The 16,792-nt window shown below is 36.0% G+C and overlaps 1 protein-coding gene across 4 annotated transcripts in view; it reads right to left on the bottom strand.

Moving 5' to 3' along the window:
* The window catches only part of ESF1 (ESF1 nucleolar pre-rRNA processing protein homolog), a 66,870-nt gene that overhangs the window by 39,804 nt on the left and 10,274 nt on the right, over positions 1–16,792 (bottom strand). For 3 of the 4 annotated variants that reach the window (XM_010355257.2, XM_010355258.2, XM_030915611.1), the window contains exons 5-9: positions 15,111–15,211; positions 13,949–14,101; positions 12,515–12,629; positions 9,447–9,594; positions 3,518–3,679 (exon numbers count right to left, since the gene is read on the bottom strand). In XM_010355257.2, the coding sequence (XP_010353559.2) occupies positions 3,518–3,679; positions 9,447–9,594; positions 12,515–12,629; positions 13,949–14,101; positions 15,111–15,211 (679 nt within the window). The remainder of the gene's footprint in view (positions 1–3,517; positions 3,680–9,446; positions 9,595–12,514; positions 12,630–13,948; positions 14,102–15,110; positions 15,212–16,792) is intronic. The other variant, XM_030915613.1, reaches the window with a different exon arrangement.

Here is a 16,792-nt window from a genome sequence, read left to right as displayed (position 1 = left end):
CTGATTGTTGAAGGTATTATAAGCTGGTACAACACTTTCAGAAAGCAATTTGGCAATAACTTAAAGACAAAAAGTATTCTGCCCTTTCTTAGTAATTCTATTTCTGGGAAACTATCCTAAGAAAATAATTCAAAATATGGAAAAAGTTATAGGTTATTTATAACATCCCAGATACTTGGCATCTGAGATGTAACATTTGAGGTTTTGACACTGGTAGTTTTAACAGCTTGTGAGAGAACCACAGGTTGATCTACAGCACATGTAAAGTTGCTGTGTGAGCAAGGAAGTCACGTAACTAACTGGTGAGTTAAGCCTGAATACTAGCATCAGCTTCTCATTGTAGCCTGGTTGTTTTCTACTAGTCCTGGCATGCTTGGAAACATTTCTAGGCTGGAAGAGACGAACAACACACCTTTGTTTTAAAAGTTTTTAAAATTAAAAGGCCCTGAAAAAGCAAGCCAATTACTTGGCTGCTGATGAAAATCAAGAGATTTAAGAAAAGCTTGATATTTTAGGGTTTGAGATCTGTCCTGTTTTTTTTTTTTTTCAATGTTGTAGGTCCACTATAGTGAAAGACTAGAAACCTAATCAAATATTCAACAACAGAGAAATGGTAAATTAAACTGTAATCTTCTTAACCAGTGGTTGAATTAGGATAGTGGAATTATAGATGATACTCTTTCATTTTACATTTTCACTTCATAAGGTCAACATTACCCTAATACCAAAAACCAATACAAGAATGAAAACTACAGATCATATTCCTTTTTGCCACAAGTACAAATATTTTAAATAAAATATTACTAAATTAAGCTAGGAATATACAAAAAGATAAGGTATCATAACCAAGTTGGGGTTTATCCCAGGAAACGTAAGCATTGCTTAAATTTTCCAGTTACAGATAACAGGTGTAAATACCACTTTTAGGTATTTGCCCTACGTAACTATGTTTTGTTTGTTTGTTTGCGACAGGGTCTCATTCTGTTGCCTAGGCTGGAGTGCAGTAGCATGATCACAGCTAACTGCAGCCTCAACCTCCCTGAGCTCAGGTGATCCTCCCACCTCAGCCTCCCCAGCAGCTGAGACTACAGGCGTGCGCCACCACGCCCAGCTAATTTTTGTATTTTTTTGTAGAGATGGAACAGTTTTGCCATGCTACTCAGGCTGGTCTCAAACATCTGAGGCTCAAGTAATCCACACACCTTGGCCTCCAAAAGTGCTGGGATTACAGGCGTGAGCCACTGTGCCCAGTCTCATAATTATGTTAATAAAGATGCAATCTAGATGTGGTCCACTCAGTGTGGGAACCTATATCATATATCTGTACCTTATAACTGGCATTATGTATTTCTGAAATATTTGTTATAGAACACCTCAATCCAGTTTATTTTAGATCTGCTTTCTCAAACAGACAACTGAACACTTCAATTTAAAAATGCTCATATTAAAATATATTCAGTAAGCTCATTCTAAGATTAGAATTAAACTACAATGTATTCAACTTAAAAGACAGAATTTAACATTTCTTGGAATCGTAAAGTCAAGGGACTCAAGTAAAATATTTCTTCACAGACATCTCTGAGTGGTATGATTATGTTGCCTTATTGTGGAGATTTACTGACACAGAGAGCTCAACCCCTTAAAGCAGCCTTCAGTTCTTTTGTGAGATAATTCTAATAACATAGATAATTCCTCTTTATATTATTACATTAAAATCTACCTTCCTTCAACTTTTATCCAGTGGCAGTACTGCTAACCTGTGAGGTAATAAAAGAGATTAAGTCTCCATTTACATATTCTGCAAGTATTTAAAAATAGCTGTTAAAATCACTTTTTAGACTTTTCCTCTCCAGGCCAAATCAATTGAGTTCTCCCAACCACTTGTCATATGATACAACAGTAAACTTCATTTGTTCTCATCACCACTTCCTGCAAAAGCCAAACATTTAAAACAAATGGGTTGCAACACAGCACTTCATTCCTGTAGGAATATGCAGCAGACCACCCTAGCAAATTTACTACAACAGCCAGTCAATCCTCAAATATCAAAATACACTAATTTTTTTCCAAATAAAAACCCATGCAAAAAAATGTTTTATTTCCACTATAAAAGCATGCTACTTATAAAAATGGAATTGATAACAGAACACTTTTAAGTTTTAAGCAATGGTATTCCTACAACTGGTTAGTACTCTTTCTCCTAGAGACTAATACAGGCTAAAGAACTGAACCCTTATCCAAAAATATATCTGGTTTTAAAAGTTATACATATATACAATATAAACAGCAGTAATCTACAAAAACAGTATTGGCTGCAAAAGTCCATGGTGATTTGCCCAGCACTGTTGAAAAAAATGTGTACAGTAGTCCCCCACTATCTGAGGAGGATACATTCCATGACCCATAGTGAATGTCTGAAACCGTGGATAGTACTGAACCCTATAGATAGTATGTTTTTTCCTGTACATCTATAGCTATGATAAAGTTTAACTTATAAATTAGGCACAGTAAGAGATAAATAACACCAACAATAAAATAGAACAATTATACTGTAATAAAGGTTATATGAATATAATCTCTCTTCCTCTTTCTCTTTCAAAGTATCTTATTGCACTATACTGGGTAACAAACTGCAGAAAGTGAAACCATGAAAAAGGGGCAACTGCTGTTTACTAGAGAATGATCTCATTTATCCCAGCTTTTATCTTTGTTTAGCTTTGACATGGTTGTAATTAGTTTTGTATTAGTATTATTTTACTCTACTATGCTATATTTCTTTGACTATTTGCAGCAAGACTGAAGATGGAAGACTATGTACTACATATTTTGTGTTAGGGAAACCTCATGAATTAAGGACTATTGGGGGTTAGGGAAGAAAAGGTCACTTAAGAATTAAACAGGCCGGGCACGGTGGCTCAAGTCTGTAATCCCAGCACTTTGGGAGGCCGAGATGGGCGGATCACGAGGTCAGGCGATCGAGACCATCCTGGCTAACACAGTGAAACCCCGTCTCTACTAAAAAATACAAAAAACTAGCCGGGCGAGGTGGCGGGCGCCTGTAGTCCCAGCTACTCCGGAGGCTGAGGCAGGAGAATGGCGTAAACCTGGGAGGTGGAGCTTGCAGTGAGCTGATATCCGGCCACTGCACTCCAGCCCGGGCGACAGAGTGAGACTCCATCTCAAAAATGATGGAGAATTAAACATATTCAAAAGAAGTGTAATAACTTTAGAATACATGGTGCCTGGATTCAAGTTTCTGTATCTTGAGAATACAGGTTCAAACCTAGGAAAGGCTACTCTGATAAATGAACAGGAATAATTTTAGTTAGTAAATCAAAGAAACCAATTAAGAATAAGGTGGTAAGAGTCTAAAATGCTAGTCATTAAGTTTGTTAAATGGTGTATGCAAATACGACGTTAAGGTCCTCACCAAAACATTTCCAGCTCCTTCATATTTAAAATATACTCAATATACTGAAATTGAAAAAAGAGAAAACATTTAGTAACTAATTCTTACCTGGAACCCATTTAATTTCCATTTCCATGTCATTTTCTTTGCCTTTCTTTTCTTTCTCTTGAATAACCTGCAAGAGCTGCCTGTATTTAGCAATTTGTTCTTCATCATCCTTCTGACTTTTCTTTGTTTTCCCATCTTCTTCTACATCGACTCCATCATCACCTGATGAAAAGAAAAGTTCACTTAATACACAGAAACAATTCACTTCTAACTCTAGTCTTCAGATCTTATGGTCACTCTCTTCTAAGAGATGCTGCTAAGACCACAGGATATCAAAATCAGACTTAAATTTCTGAAAACTAAATGAAAGACCTTAGGGTCTCATGTAGAATAAAAATCAGTTGCAATATAAATTGGCACTGTCACAGTAGTACGCTTGGGAATTCCCCCTTTTCATTAAAATTTATATTGGATAATAACTCTGCAGTTACATAACATCTTTGGGCTTCTCTTTCCTATAAGTTGCAAGATAATGACGATGGCATTTTATCCCTCTTTATGTCCTCCACTATCCAGCACAGTGGCTTTAAAATGTTATGCTGAATAAATGTAGGCTGAATACTGTTGGGATGAATTTGGTTTGCAGATTCAGCTATTCAGATTGAAGAGAAGAGATAAAGGCAGTTGTTTATAATCCAAACCTAAGAATATTGGAACCTTTCCATTTTTGAGTAAGCACGCTTACTCCAACGATCTCATTAATACATTAAGAATAAAAATGAATTAGGAGTTACTTCAATTAATTTCACTGTGTGGAAAAATATTCGTATTTGCACTTTCTAGTTCTATAAAAATAATTAAAATACAAAGAAACAGTATAAAATTCACAGGCAACAAATACCCAAGAAAAAAAATACACCAAAAAGTTTGTTCTACATTTCCACTGCAAGTCTCCAAATCAAAAACAAATCAGAAACCTGAGTTTTAATGCAAAACATACAGACTTACTGAACTGACTGTCTCAAGTAAAGGAAACTCTACTAGCAGAATAATGAAGTCCCTATCCTCTATAACCTATGGCTAACTGCTTACCAAAAATGTCTGACATTATTAAGCATTTAGCTGGGAAACATCAGTGTCAACAGATTGCCCTTGTATCTTTTTTAATTTTTAAAAGTCATTTATTTTTTCTTTTTTCAGCAAGTTCATATAATCAATGTCCTTATATATTAAAAAGGTGATATGGAAAAAAACTGGTTACGTAAATATTTCTATATGTACATAAATTTTTTTCTTAAAATAAATAAAAAATGGTCCAGGACATTCTTTCCATCCTGTCACACTTTTATTTTCATTCAAACAGCTGAAATTCATTTTTTTCCTGTTTGTGCTTTGTGCCACAATAATAATGTTGGATGGAATTCTGTCATGTATCCCGTAATTCAATGGATAAAACATCAGGAACACATTAACAAATGGCAAAGTATTTCTTTCTATTAAAAGCTTACTTCTGAAAACATAATTAGAAACAAGCTCCTTCCAGGTTGAAATTTTAGTGGTAAGTCTCTGATAGCTTACTTTAAACTGATTTTTTTCCAGTACTGAAATTTTACATTCTGAAGCTCTAAAATGTGGGGTAAGTCATGTAGCTCTGTTTTTTCCCAATTCAAGGACACTAGTTTGTGAAAGCCTTAACACTATATCAGGAGCGAAAAAATAATAATTCTAACAGTAAGCCACCCTGCTATGCTCTCTTATAAACAATAACCAGAAACATTCAGTAGCTTTAAGGCATTCAAATATGCTGATGTATCTATGAGAGGTACAAAATTACAGATTATAGTAAATTTGTAATCAATTAAAATACAGAAGAAAAATATATGCTTCAAAAAAACTTGGTGTATCTCAAACAAAAAGCCATTATTTATTAAATTTCTTTTTTTTTTTTTGAGACGGAGTCTCGCTCTGTCACCCAGGCTGGAGTGCAGTGGCGGGATCTCAGCTCATTGCAAGCTCCAACTCCCAGGTTCACGCCATTCTCCTGCCTCAGCCTCCCGAGTAGGTGGGACTACAGGCGTCCGTCACCACGCCGGGGTAATTTTTTTTGTATTTTTAGTAGAGTGGGGTTTCACCGTGTTAGCTAGCATGGTCTCCATCTCCTGACCTCATGATCCGCCCGCCTCAGCCTCCCAAAGTGTTGGGATTACAGGCGTGAGCCGCCGCGCCCGGCCTATTTATTAAAGATTTCAGAAATAAAAATACAAGATACAAGGTACATAATTTCAGTCTTTCCAACCATAAGCGTGGTACTATTAGATCCTCATTTCACAGGTATGGAAGAAAGATATAGGGGCTTTAGTAAACCTAACCTATGTACAGTGAAGTTAAGAACTGAAACCAGCAGAGCCCAAGCTCTTAATAAGAATGTATTAACAAATTATTGCTTATTTATTCACAATATTAGCTGCCCTCATGTCAAAAATGTCATTTTAATATTTAGTTCGGTTCTCCCAAAACAGAAATCTACTTGAACAACTTGTATCCAATCTTCACAAGTGTACATAAACAGTTATCTTTTTTTCCTTTATTTTACAGCTGATGTGAAGAAAAACTATTCAGAATTTTCAGAAAAGTTCTAAATGCCCATACAGGCATACAAATAAAAAAGAAATACTGATAAATCATTATGTCTTTCTCCATATCTATGAGGAGAAAAGACATATACAGAGGATAATTGCAGAAATGACTCAGCTGTTCTGTGAACAATAAAAAAATAAAATGGTCATTCAGTTATTTGGAATGCCAAAAAAATTAACAAGCATCTGCCACTAAGGCCTTAAAAAAAACGTGAGGCCCTTTGCACCCAACTTAACTCCCATTGCAAATACACATTTTCAAAGAGTATTAAATACTTAAGCAATTATGTGGTTGTATTAATATGAGATGTCTGAACAAAGAAACCAGAATGATTAAACATGATTTTCCATACTGTTAAAGAGTAGTATTTTATGAAAAGCTTAGAAAAATGAAGCACTGTCTTCAGGAATCTAAAAGAAACAGTGATAGACCAATCACGGGATCTTGGAAACTCAAGGTTTAACCGCACTATGGTCATACTAAAGAAACATTTTAGGATTTATTTAATTTGATATTTGGGCTATAAAAATAATACATATACAAAAGGAAAACAAAAAAGCTATGAAAAATGTTAAGCCACAGATTAGAGGATATTCATTCTTGCTGATTTAAAATACTTATATCTACGTTTAACATTTATGGGTTCTTCACTTTCTGTCAGCATTAAATCTCTTACTTATAATTGTTCATGATTGGGAATTCTTCTATTAGATAAGAAGAATGAAGATGTGAAGATATTAGGCAGATAGTATCAACCAAAAGTTGACATGAAATTACAACCAGGCAACCAATTTCCAAACAGAGACAGATCAAATACAGGGAAAAAGGGTTTTGTGGCTTTATTTCCACAAAGTGAGCTATTTTAAGCAAAGAGCATATACATTTAAAAGTACAGCTGATTCTTGAACAATATGGAGGTTAGAGGTGCCAACTCCAGGCACAGTAGAAAATCCACATATTTTTTTTGATTCTCCCAAAACTTAACAAATAGTCTACTGTGCAGTGGAAGCCTTACAAATAATACAGTCAGTTAACACATATTTTGTGTATGTATTATACATTGTATTCTTATAATAAACTAGAGAAAATAAAATGGTACTAAGAAAATCGTAAGGAAGAGAAATATATTTCCTATGCATTATATGGAAGTGGATCATTGTAAAGGTCTTCATCCTCATTGTCATCATCACACTGGGTAGGCTAAGGAGGAGCAGGAAGAGGGGCTGGACTTATAGTTTCACGGGTGCCAATCTCAGAAGAAAACCCATGTATAAGTGAACCCACACAGTTCAAACCCGTGTTGTTCAAGAGTCAATTGTACACCATTAATCATTTCAAGCATTTAAAAGAAAAAAAAAAAAAAAAGGCCAGGAGCAGAGGCTCATGCCTATAATCCCAGCACTTTGGGAAGCTGAGGCAGGTTGATCGCTTGAGGTCAGGAGTTCGAGACCAGCCTGGCCAACATGGTGAAACCCCATCTCTACTAAAAATACAAAAATTACCCAGGCATGGTGGCAAGCACTCGCAGTCCCAGCTACTCAGGAGGCTGAGCCAGGAGAATCGCTTGAACCCAGGAGGAAGAGGTTACAGTGAGCCCAGATTGTACCGCTGCACTCCAGCCTGGGTGACACAGCAGTACTCAAAAAACAAAAACAACTTGAATAAAGATAAAGATAATTTGAGAACTTCTTAACAGCAAGCTAAGTACTTCAGACTAACTCTTTCACTGAAGACATTAAGTTGGAATTAAGTTGGATTAAATATTTTATAAAGCTTCAAAGAAAGAGGTTAAAAAAAGAAAGAAAAGTTTCAAAGAACTGTCAAGTTAGAGAAGACTTACTATGTCAAAAACAAGAAGGGAATATTACAGGGATGACTCCAGGGTTAAAGACCTGTTTTGCTCTGAGATCATTTCCTGTTTCCTGATCCACAGAATAAAGAGCCATGAAACTCAACTGTGGTTTTAGCAGCCTTTCAGAACCAAGAAGACAAAGGTTAAAGGCCAAACAACAGAGGGAATTTCAATTAGTACCTTGGATTTAAGCAGCCACCCAGAGGGATATACTCCCAGGGATATGGTCAATCTGAAGTAAACCAGCCCTCATACAGACTTTAATCACCTGCAGAAGCCAGAGAACCTAAGTCTTAACATTTGGAGAAATGTGGTTCTAAACCAACCAAAGTAAATTATTCTCTGATCAAAGATACCCTAACTTCAAATATCAAAGTAACACACAAAGTTCACTAGGCACACAAAGTAAACAAGAGAGAAATACCTTGTAAGACACCAACCTGAAAATACATGAAATATTAAAACTATCAGAGACTATGAGTAAAAAATATAAAAAGTAGTGTTTCTGACTTGAAATATAGCCAAATACAACCTCCGTAAGTAAAAAATGTAACAACCAAGATTAAGAACTCAACGGAGAGGTCTACCAGCAGATTTAACACTGTTGAAAAGACAATTGGTGATCTGGAAGATAGGTCAGAAGAAAATATCCAGAACGCAGTACAGAGACAACAGATTAAAAACATAAAAGTAGAGATAGGCGGCCGGGCGCGGTGGCTCAAGCCTGTAATCCCAGCACTTTGGGAGGCCGAGACGGGTGGATCACGAGGTCAGGAGATCGAGATCATCCTGGTCTACACGGTGAAACCCCGTCTCTACAAAAAAATACAAAAAAAAAAAAAAAATAAAAGTAGAGATAGGCAAGATATAATGATGAGCTCTAACATGTATTTAGTTGATGTCCTAAAAGGATAAAGAAACAACATCTGAAAACATAATGGCTGAGAATATTCCAAAACTGAAGAAAGATACCACTCTACAAATAAATGAAACCCAACAACAAACCTCAAGCTCCATAAACAAAAAGAAATCTACTCTTATACTTACCATAGTAAAATTGCAGAAAGACAAAAAGAAAGAGAAAACTTTAAAAGCAGTCAAAGGAATAATTAGAGAAACAGAGAGTCTACTTTTTAACTAGTTGAAAACATGGACTGTAAAAATATTTAATTAATCTAAATGATGCTCTTATTTTTAAAAAGGCAAATGGGTGGGGGGGTGCCTAAAAGATTGTTTTACTGGTTTACTAGGAAACTGTGCAACCACATGCATTAGGACAAGTCTAGAAGGCCATGCTTGGTTAGGCTGGTATTTTAAACAAAATGTTTATAATTAAAGAAATTCAGGCAAAGAAAAGATACTGTTTTTAAATCAATCACTATCTATAGGTATATATAATACTGTGCATGTGAGCATATTTGCAGACAGAATTTGGCCTTCCCTGTAAAGCTACTGCCAAAGACCTATGTCCATTAATGGTCACTAAAAGATTAACAATACCTTGTAGCTCCTCTTCTATCTCCTCTTCGTCTTCACTAGAGGAAGCTAAGTAGGCTTGAAAATCCATGTCCAAAAGCTCTTCCTTTTTAAACTTCCTGTTGAGCACTGTAATTCTTTCATGATCAGTCTCATCCCAAGTGATTTCCACCTTTCACCAACGAATAAGAAAAAATAACACACGAAAATGGAAATGTCAACTCAAACTTGTTAAAGAATATATACTATTAACCTGGATGTTTAACAGTAAGTTAGAAGTTAAGACACATTAAAACAAATACATGAATGATATGATTAATAAATAGTATTCTATTTGTGAAGAGGGAACCATTTCTATTAATTTGTACCTTCTCCCCATTCTCTGCTATCTACAGGATACTCCATTACTGGCACTAAAAATTAACCAGTGTATAAATTAATTACGGTGAAAAAAAAAACTAAGAAAATGTACTGGTACAAAAGTTAACATTATGGGCCAGGCATGATGGCTCACACTTGTAATCCCACCACTTTGGGAGGCCAAGGTGGGTGGATCACCTGAGGTCAGGAGTTTGAGACCAGCCTGGCCAACATGGTGAAATCCCATCTCTACTAAAAACACAACAAATTAGCCGGGCGTGGTGGCGGGTGCCTGTAATCCCAGCTACTTAGGAAGGCTGAGGCAGGAGAATCAGGAGGCCTGTAATCCCAGCTACTCAGGAGGCAGAGGTTGCAGTGAGCTGAGATCACGCCATTGCACTCCAGCCTTGGCAACAAGAGCAAAACTCCATCTCGAAAAAAAAAAAGTTAACATTATGAATTAGTGAAAACATGTTTTTCAACCGGAGTTCTAAGATTTCAGGAGATCTGCAAACTATATGAAATCTGTTGAAAAAACAACATAAACTCAGTGGGGTCCATTTAAAAAAAAGATTAAGAACCACTGATGAGAAAAGCATCTATTAGTTGGAAATAGCTTAAACCTCCATGATACATGAGTTCATCTAGGACATGACTGATGTGATGATGACTGGCTCCTGTCCTCTACATAGCCCCTATTCTCATACAAGGCCCTGCTAGATATTTTATCTTCATCATAGGATAGATCCCACGTCCTTGGTTTTTGTTTATTCCCCTCAGGCCAATCTCCCCAGACAAGGATAGCAAGAGACAGCAATTAATCGAGATCCTTAAAATCACTGCCACCTGTCTCAGAAATTCCAGCTAGTCATAGGATTCAGAAATGATCCCTATTCTGATAATTAAGCCTGAGCAGATAACCACCAAACCACTGCTGGCACTAGGACAGATGTTGATGATACAGCCAGGACCCAGGAACTCTACACTGGCTGGCTGGACAGGCTGGCCCTGATCATTATTTTGGTCCTGAAAATAACATGACTTTAATTTCATGTGACTGAAGTTTTTAGACTTTGCTTACTACGTAATGGTAGAGTTTTACTACACCCAGTAACTAATCAATGCCATAGAGTGCCCACCACAGCGCAGCAGGTGACAGACACAGCTATTCTCTCTGCTACCAGTCCCTCCTCAGAGAAGCCTGGTGATTTATCACACAGGAAAAGCAGAGGGAAGCTAGTGGGGCTACTGCAGAGTACAGCTGTGAACAGAAGGGTTATTGGAAGAAAGAAAAGGGAGAAGGGAGGCCAAGGTGGATCACCAGAGGTCAGAAGTTTGAGATCGGCCTGACTAACATGGTTAAACCCCGTCTCTATTAAATATACAAAATTAGCTGGGCCTGGTGGCCTGCCCCTGTAATCCCAGCTACTTGGGAGGCTGAGGCAGGAGAATCACTTGAACCTGGGAGGCGGAGGTTGCAGTGAGCCAGGATTGTGCCACTGCACTCCAGCCTGGGTGACAGAGTGAGACTCAGTCTCCAAAAAAAGAAAAGAAAAGGGAGAAGGAGCCAGGCACAGTGGCTCACACTTGTAATCCCAGCACTTTGGGAGGCAGGGGGGGAGGATCACCTGAGCTCAGGAGTTCAAGATCAGCCTGGCCAAGATGGTGAAACCCAGTCTCTACTAAAAATACAAAAATTAGCCAGGTGTGGTGGTGCACACCTGTAATCCCAGCTACTGGGGAGGCTGAGGCAGGAGAATCACTTGAACCCAGGAGGCAGAGGTTGCAGTGAGCTGAGATCGTGCCACTGCACTCCAGCCTGGGCGACAGAGCAAGACTCTGTATTTAAAAAAAAGAAAAGAAAAGGGAGAAGGTAGTCACCTAAGTAATAAACTATTTCAACAGACAAAAACCTTTTGGTAATAAACTATTTCAATAGACAAAAACCTTTTGGTTATTTGTTACAAAGCATTAATGTGCCATTTATTATACCTTAATTATTCCACATCAATTCTTTTTACAGTTTTGAATCATATCTGCAGAAAAAGGTACTCCTATTTTAAATCTTCACTAGTTTTGTTTAACTGTGCTGCGAGGTAATTTATTATCCACTTCCCCTTATTCCCTAGGATATTAATAACTGATGTATTAGAGTGTATAGGAAAGACAGAAGAGTGTATAGGAAAGACAGAAGAGAAAAAGAAACATCTGCAGGTAGCTGACACAGGCTTAAATGCATAACAAGAATCTGAAAATAGGTTCACAGATATGGTAGATGCAGACACACTTGTGTCTCATTTCTATCTGTACCCATACATTTAAATTTTGAATACTTTGAGGCTGGCAGCAGTAGCTTACGACGCCTGTAATCCGAGCACTTTGGGAGGCCAAGGCGGGAGGATCACTTGAGGTCAGGAGTTTGACACCAGCCTGGTCAATATGACGAAACCCTGTTCCTAGTAAAAATACAAAAATTAGCCAGGTGTAGTGGCGCACACCTGTAAACCCAGCTACTTGGGCAGCTGAGGCACGAGAATCGCTTCATCCCGTGAGGCAGAGGTTGCAGTAATCATACCACTGTACTCCAGCTTGGGTGAGAGAGCGAGACTCTGTCTCAAGAAAAAATAATAACAAAAAATTAATACTTTCCATTTTTAAAGATACTATAATATACAAACTCTCTTCAAAAAGCAATAGAGTCCGGCTACATATTTTTTAAAGCTAAGAAATACCGTTGATGTTCCCATTGCAGCAGATGTAAAATATTTTGGTTTATATGCTGTTAAATCCACTTCTGAGGCTACATCCTTAGGCTCATCATCAAAAGTAATATCATCTGGTATAAACCTAAGAAGTAAAGAAAAAAAATTTATTTAAACATACACTGCAGTGATAAACAACCATACATATAACTTTCTAAAAGACACATGTTTAAGAGACAATGTTAGACATAACCTCTGTGTATTTCTTAATGAATTCATCTTTGTATAAATTTCTGAAATTCATAAGCTATAACTCTATAATTCCTCTAAATTTAAAAGAATTCTGTATAGACAGAAATCCTGCATTAGGAGTCAATTAATGAGTCAGGTGCAAGCACATGTGGGTCCCCCACATTTCAAAAAGATCCAGACTTGATAGCACAGTCACTGACTACATGTTTTTGTTGTTGTTTTTGGAGAGAGGGTCTTGCTCCATCACTCAGGTTGGAGGGTCATGGCATAATCATGGCTCACTGAAGTCTCAACGGCCTAGGCTCAAGCAATCCTCTACAGGCATGTGCCAACATGCCTGGCTAATTTTTACTTTTAAAATTTTTTGTAGAGACAGGGTCTCACTATGTTGCCCAGGCTGGTCTTGAACTCCTGGGCTCAAGCGATCTTCCTGCTTAGGCCTCCCAAAGTGCTGGGATTACAGGCATGAGCTACTATGCCCAGTTGGCTATATTGTATTTTAAAGATCAAATATAATTATTAAAGGGTAAGCATTGTGAATACAAAGTATCATATACATGAGGTGTCACTGAAAACAAGTGAAAGCTTAAGGTTGATTCTTAGAATTTTCTTTCTTTTTTTTTTTTTTTTTTTTTTTTTAGAATTTTCTAATTGTACATTTAGTCATTTACATTTAAAGCAGTGTTGTCCAACAGAACTTTCTGTGACAAGGGCAATGTTCTGTATCTGCTCTGTCCAAAATGTAACCATTAATTATTTGAAATATGGCTATGCAACTGAATTTTAAATTTTATTTAACTAAAATAACCAAATATGACTAGTGGCTACTATACTGGATAGCATGGATCTAGAGATAACAGTCTGTTAGCAAATTCCCCCGCCCCTTCCTCCATGCATTTTTTAAAGTTAACTTTATTTGGTTCCTAGCTCTAAAAAGCAGTTGCAAGGAAATATCATTGTGTAGGGTACACCATCTTAAAAACAGAGCCAATATGTCTGAAAGGAAAAAGATGTGGGGATGATTCACACATAATACTTTAGCATTTTCTTGTCTTCTTTCTTAGGAGTGATGTTCCATGCAATAGAGTTAACCCAAAAGCAAAAAAAATCATTTTAGAATATAAAACAGAGATCACTAGCATTTCAAATATTTTACTTCTTATAATCATGTTGTACTAAAAGACTAAATTGGTAATACATACACTGGATTACCTTAGATCTATGAAAGAACAACTACTTTCAAATTCCAGGCCATCACAATCCTCATAAATTTTACTAGCTGTTTCTGGAGAATCACAGTCTACTACTGCATAATAGTACTTCAGTCGTTTGAATTGATAATCTCTCAATTTTTCTCTAGAGGTCCTAAAGTGGGAAAAACTAATTAAGCATACTTATACAGAAACACAAACATTTCCCTTTAAAAAATAAATGTAATTCTTCCAAGAAAAACATATTATAAGCTGGCCTTCAAGCCATCTTTCCTTCATGACTTTGTCTTTATAAACATTAAATACTTAAGCTCAACTTATTCTCACAAGGTACAAGTATTTGGATTGGAATATGGTATCTAGGAAAGGAGCATGTGGGAATTATATGTGCTTATCTATAATTTAACTCACAGAATAGTTATTTCATTTTGCTATCACATACCGCCTTCTCAAGTAAGACCAATGAAGATAATTCTATTATAAAACGTTAGCAAGGCATTAGCTACAAAGACGTTCCTGATTTTGCAAAATATTTAAGAGTCTATAAGTTTAATTTTGCTTAACTACAACACATTCCTTTTTTTTTTTAAGTTCCACACAAAGCATTGATACAACACATTCTTTGAAGATCTTCATCTGCTCTCTTCTGTCATTAAATCTATTTAACCCTCATTTTTATTATGTGTAAATATAGCTCCACCTAGTGGCTTAAAAACTATCAAATTATTTTCTATATTGCACCATGATGATTAAAAAAGGTTTTATCATTCTTTCACTTTTCTATTCGATTCTCAAATAAGAAAAATCATATAATTTGAAAGCAAACAGAGCTTCAATGATATCTCAAAAAAAAAAAAGCAAAACGTACTAATTCAGAGCAACGAGGCTGAAAGAATTCAAAAGAACTCCAAATCAGTTTGATCATGAAATGTTTTCCAAAAACTGCAATAATTATTTTCATGAATACAGAAATATAAATATACACAAAAATCTTCTTGGAATAATGTACCATTTTTAACAGACTTTAAATCTGTTTTGCAACCTGTTTTAACCATGAATGGCACAAGTATAAACTTTAGTTTTAACTATCAAGATGACCAGAATTCTGAACTAATAACATGAATTTATGAGGTTTAGTTTTATTTTCTATAGTGATTTAATACCAGTCCTTTTCTGGGGCATCTTCAGGAATACTTAATAGCTCTACTGGTCCTTGAACTTGCTCTTCCTTCATCCTCTCCTTTCCAAACTCTGAAGGATATATCTAAACAGAAAAAATAGGATCAATGTAATTTGTACATTCCTTTACACAAATATCTAGACCTGTCGAGGTCAGGAACTCTAAAAGTCACAACTTGACTCAATGAAAACAGCAAGGGTGACTCACTTCCAAATCCACTATAGGAAGCTAGAGCATCCTGAGAAATTTTCTTTAAAAATAGATCACTTTGGCTGGAGACTAACAGATACGAGGCTTGGAAAACAAATGGTTCCAAGACCCAAAGGAAAAATTAAAAGCAAAACAAGACGCTAAGCTCAAGGAAATCTGAATATAAACACACACATGAAAAGTGAGCAAATTAAATAGTTTACATGAAATACAGAAAAATAAACATATAATGAAAATCAATTTTGTAATAACCAACTTATCTCTGTCATACCACTTACCCAGTGCTTTCTTTTAAAGAAATAGAACAGAACTGATGACAACCTTATACAGATTAGGTATAGTCTCGATATAAGAAAAAGGATTCACTCTCACCAGGTGTGGTATTTTCTAAAATCTTGCCTACTTTGAGTCAAGAAATCAGTGTAGTAATGACATCGCTTTGATACTACTGGGCTTAATACACATTTGTTAATGAATACATGCTTTTTTGAACTGTCTGAAAAATATGCAACTTATCAACAAGATGATCCCAGTTTTTCTTACTAACTTTAATTGTATATATATACACAATAGGTTTAACATATAAGTTTATAATATATATAGTCGCATCTTTTGATTCTTTTTTTTCTTCTTTTCTAAGTCTAGAAATTCTTACTATCGCCTAAAACACAGGTTTTAAAAATTGTTTCTTTGGCTTGACTTTTAATTTTTTTTCCTTTGCTTCATCTAGAGTTTCGTTGGGGCTATCAGGAGGTAAAGATCTGAATCAAGTTCTCTATCCAATGACTTGTTCATTTGTCCAAATATTCAAGCAGCCTATTTTGATCTAAGTTATCATATAAACTCTATTCTGTTCTACCAATTTGTCCCATTTTTACTCAAACCTGTCAACCCTCATAGCATCATAGAATGTTCAGATATTGTAACTTGTAGGGTGAGTTTTTATACTTGATCTTAGCCAAAAGGCTGAGAAGCGACAGCGTGAGTTTTTATATTAACATGATTTCTCAAAACTTTATTAGCTACTCTTAATTTGTTTATTCTTTTAGATGATTATCGGTATCCTTTTTCTTAACTTTGACTCGAACTGGGATTTTGATCAAAATTACACTAGAACTGTAGACATAACATCTTTAAATATTTAAACAGTAATACAGGTTGAGCACCCCAAATCCAAAATCCAAAATTCCAAACTTTTTGACTGTCAACATGAGGTTCAAAGGAAATGCTCACTGGAGCATTTTAGATTTCGGAACTGGGACGCTCAACCAGTAAGTATATATAACGCAATTTTATTTCAAAATCTGAAATTCAAAACACTTCTGATCCCAAGCATTTTGGATAAGGAAGACTCAATCTCTAACAATGATTGAGGGCAGGACTATTTCAGGCACTGCACTAAATACTTAGTGTGAGCTCCTTTATACGTAATCCTTACAACCACCAATACTATTG

Source organism: Rhinopithecus roxellana, chromosome 13, assembly GCF_007565055.1.
Source record: "Rhinopithecus roxellana isolate Shanxi Qingling chromosome 13, ASM756505v1, whole genome shotgun sequence".
NCBI classification, from domain to species: domain Eukaryota; kingdom Metazoa; phylum Chordata; class Mammalia; order Primates; family Cercopithecidae; genus Rhinopithecus; species Rhinopithecus roxellana.
Note: the sequence above shows the minus strand (reverse complement) of the source record. Positions and strands in the feature narration are given on the sequence as shown.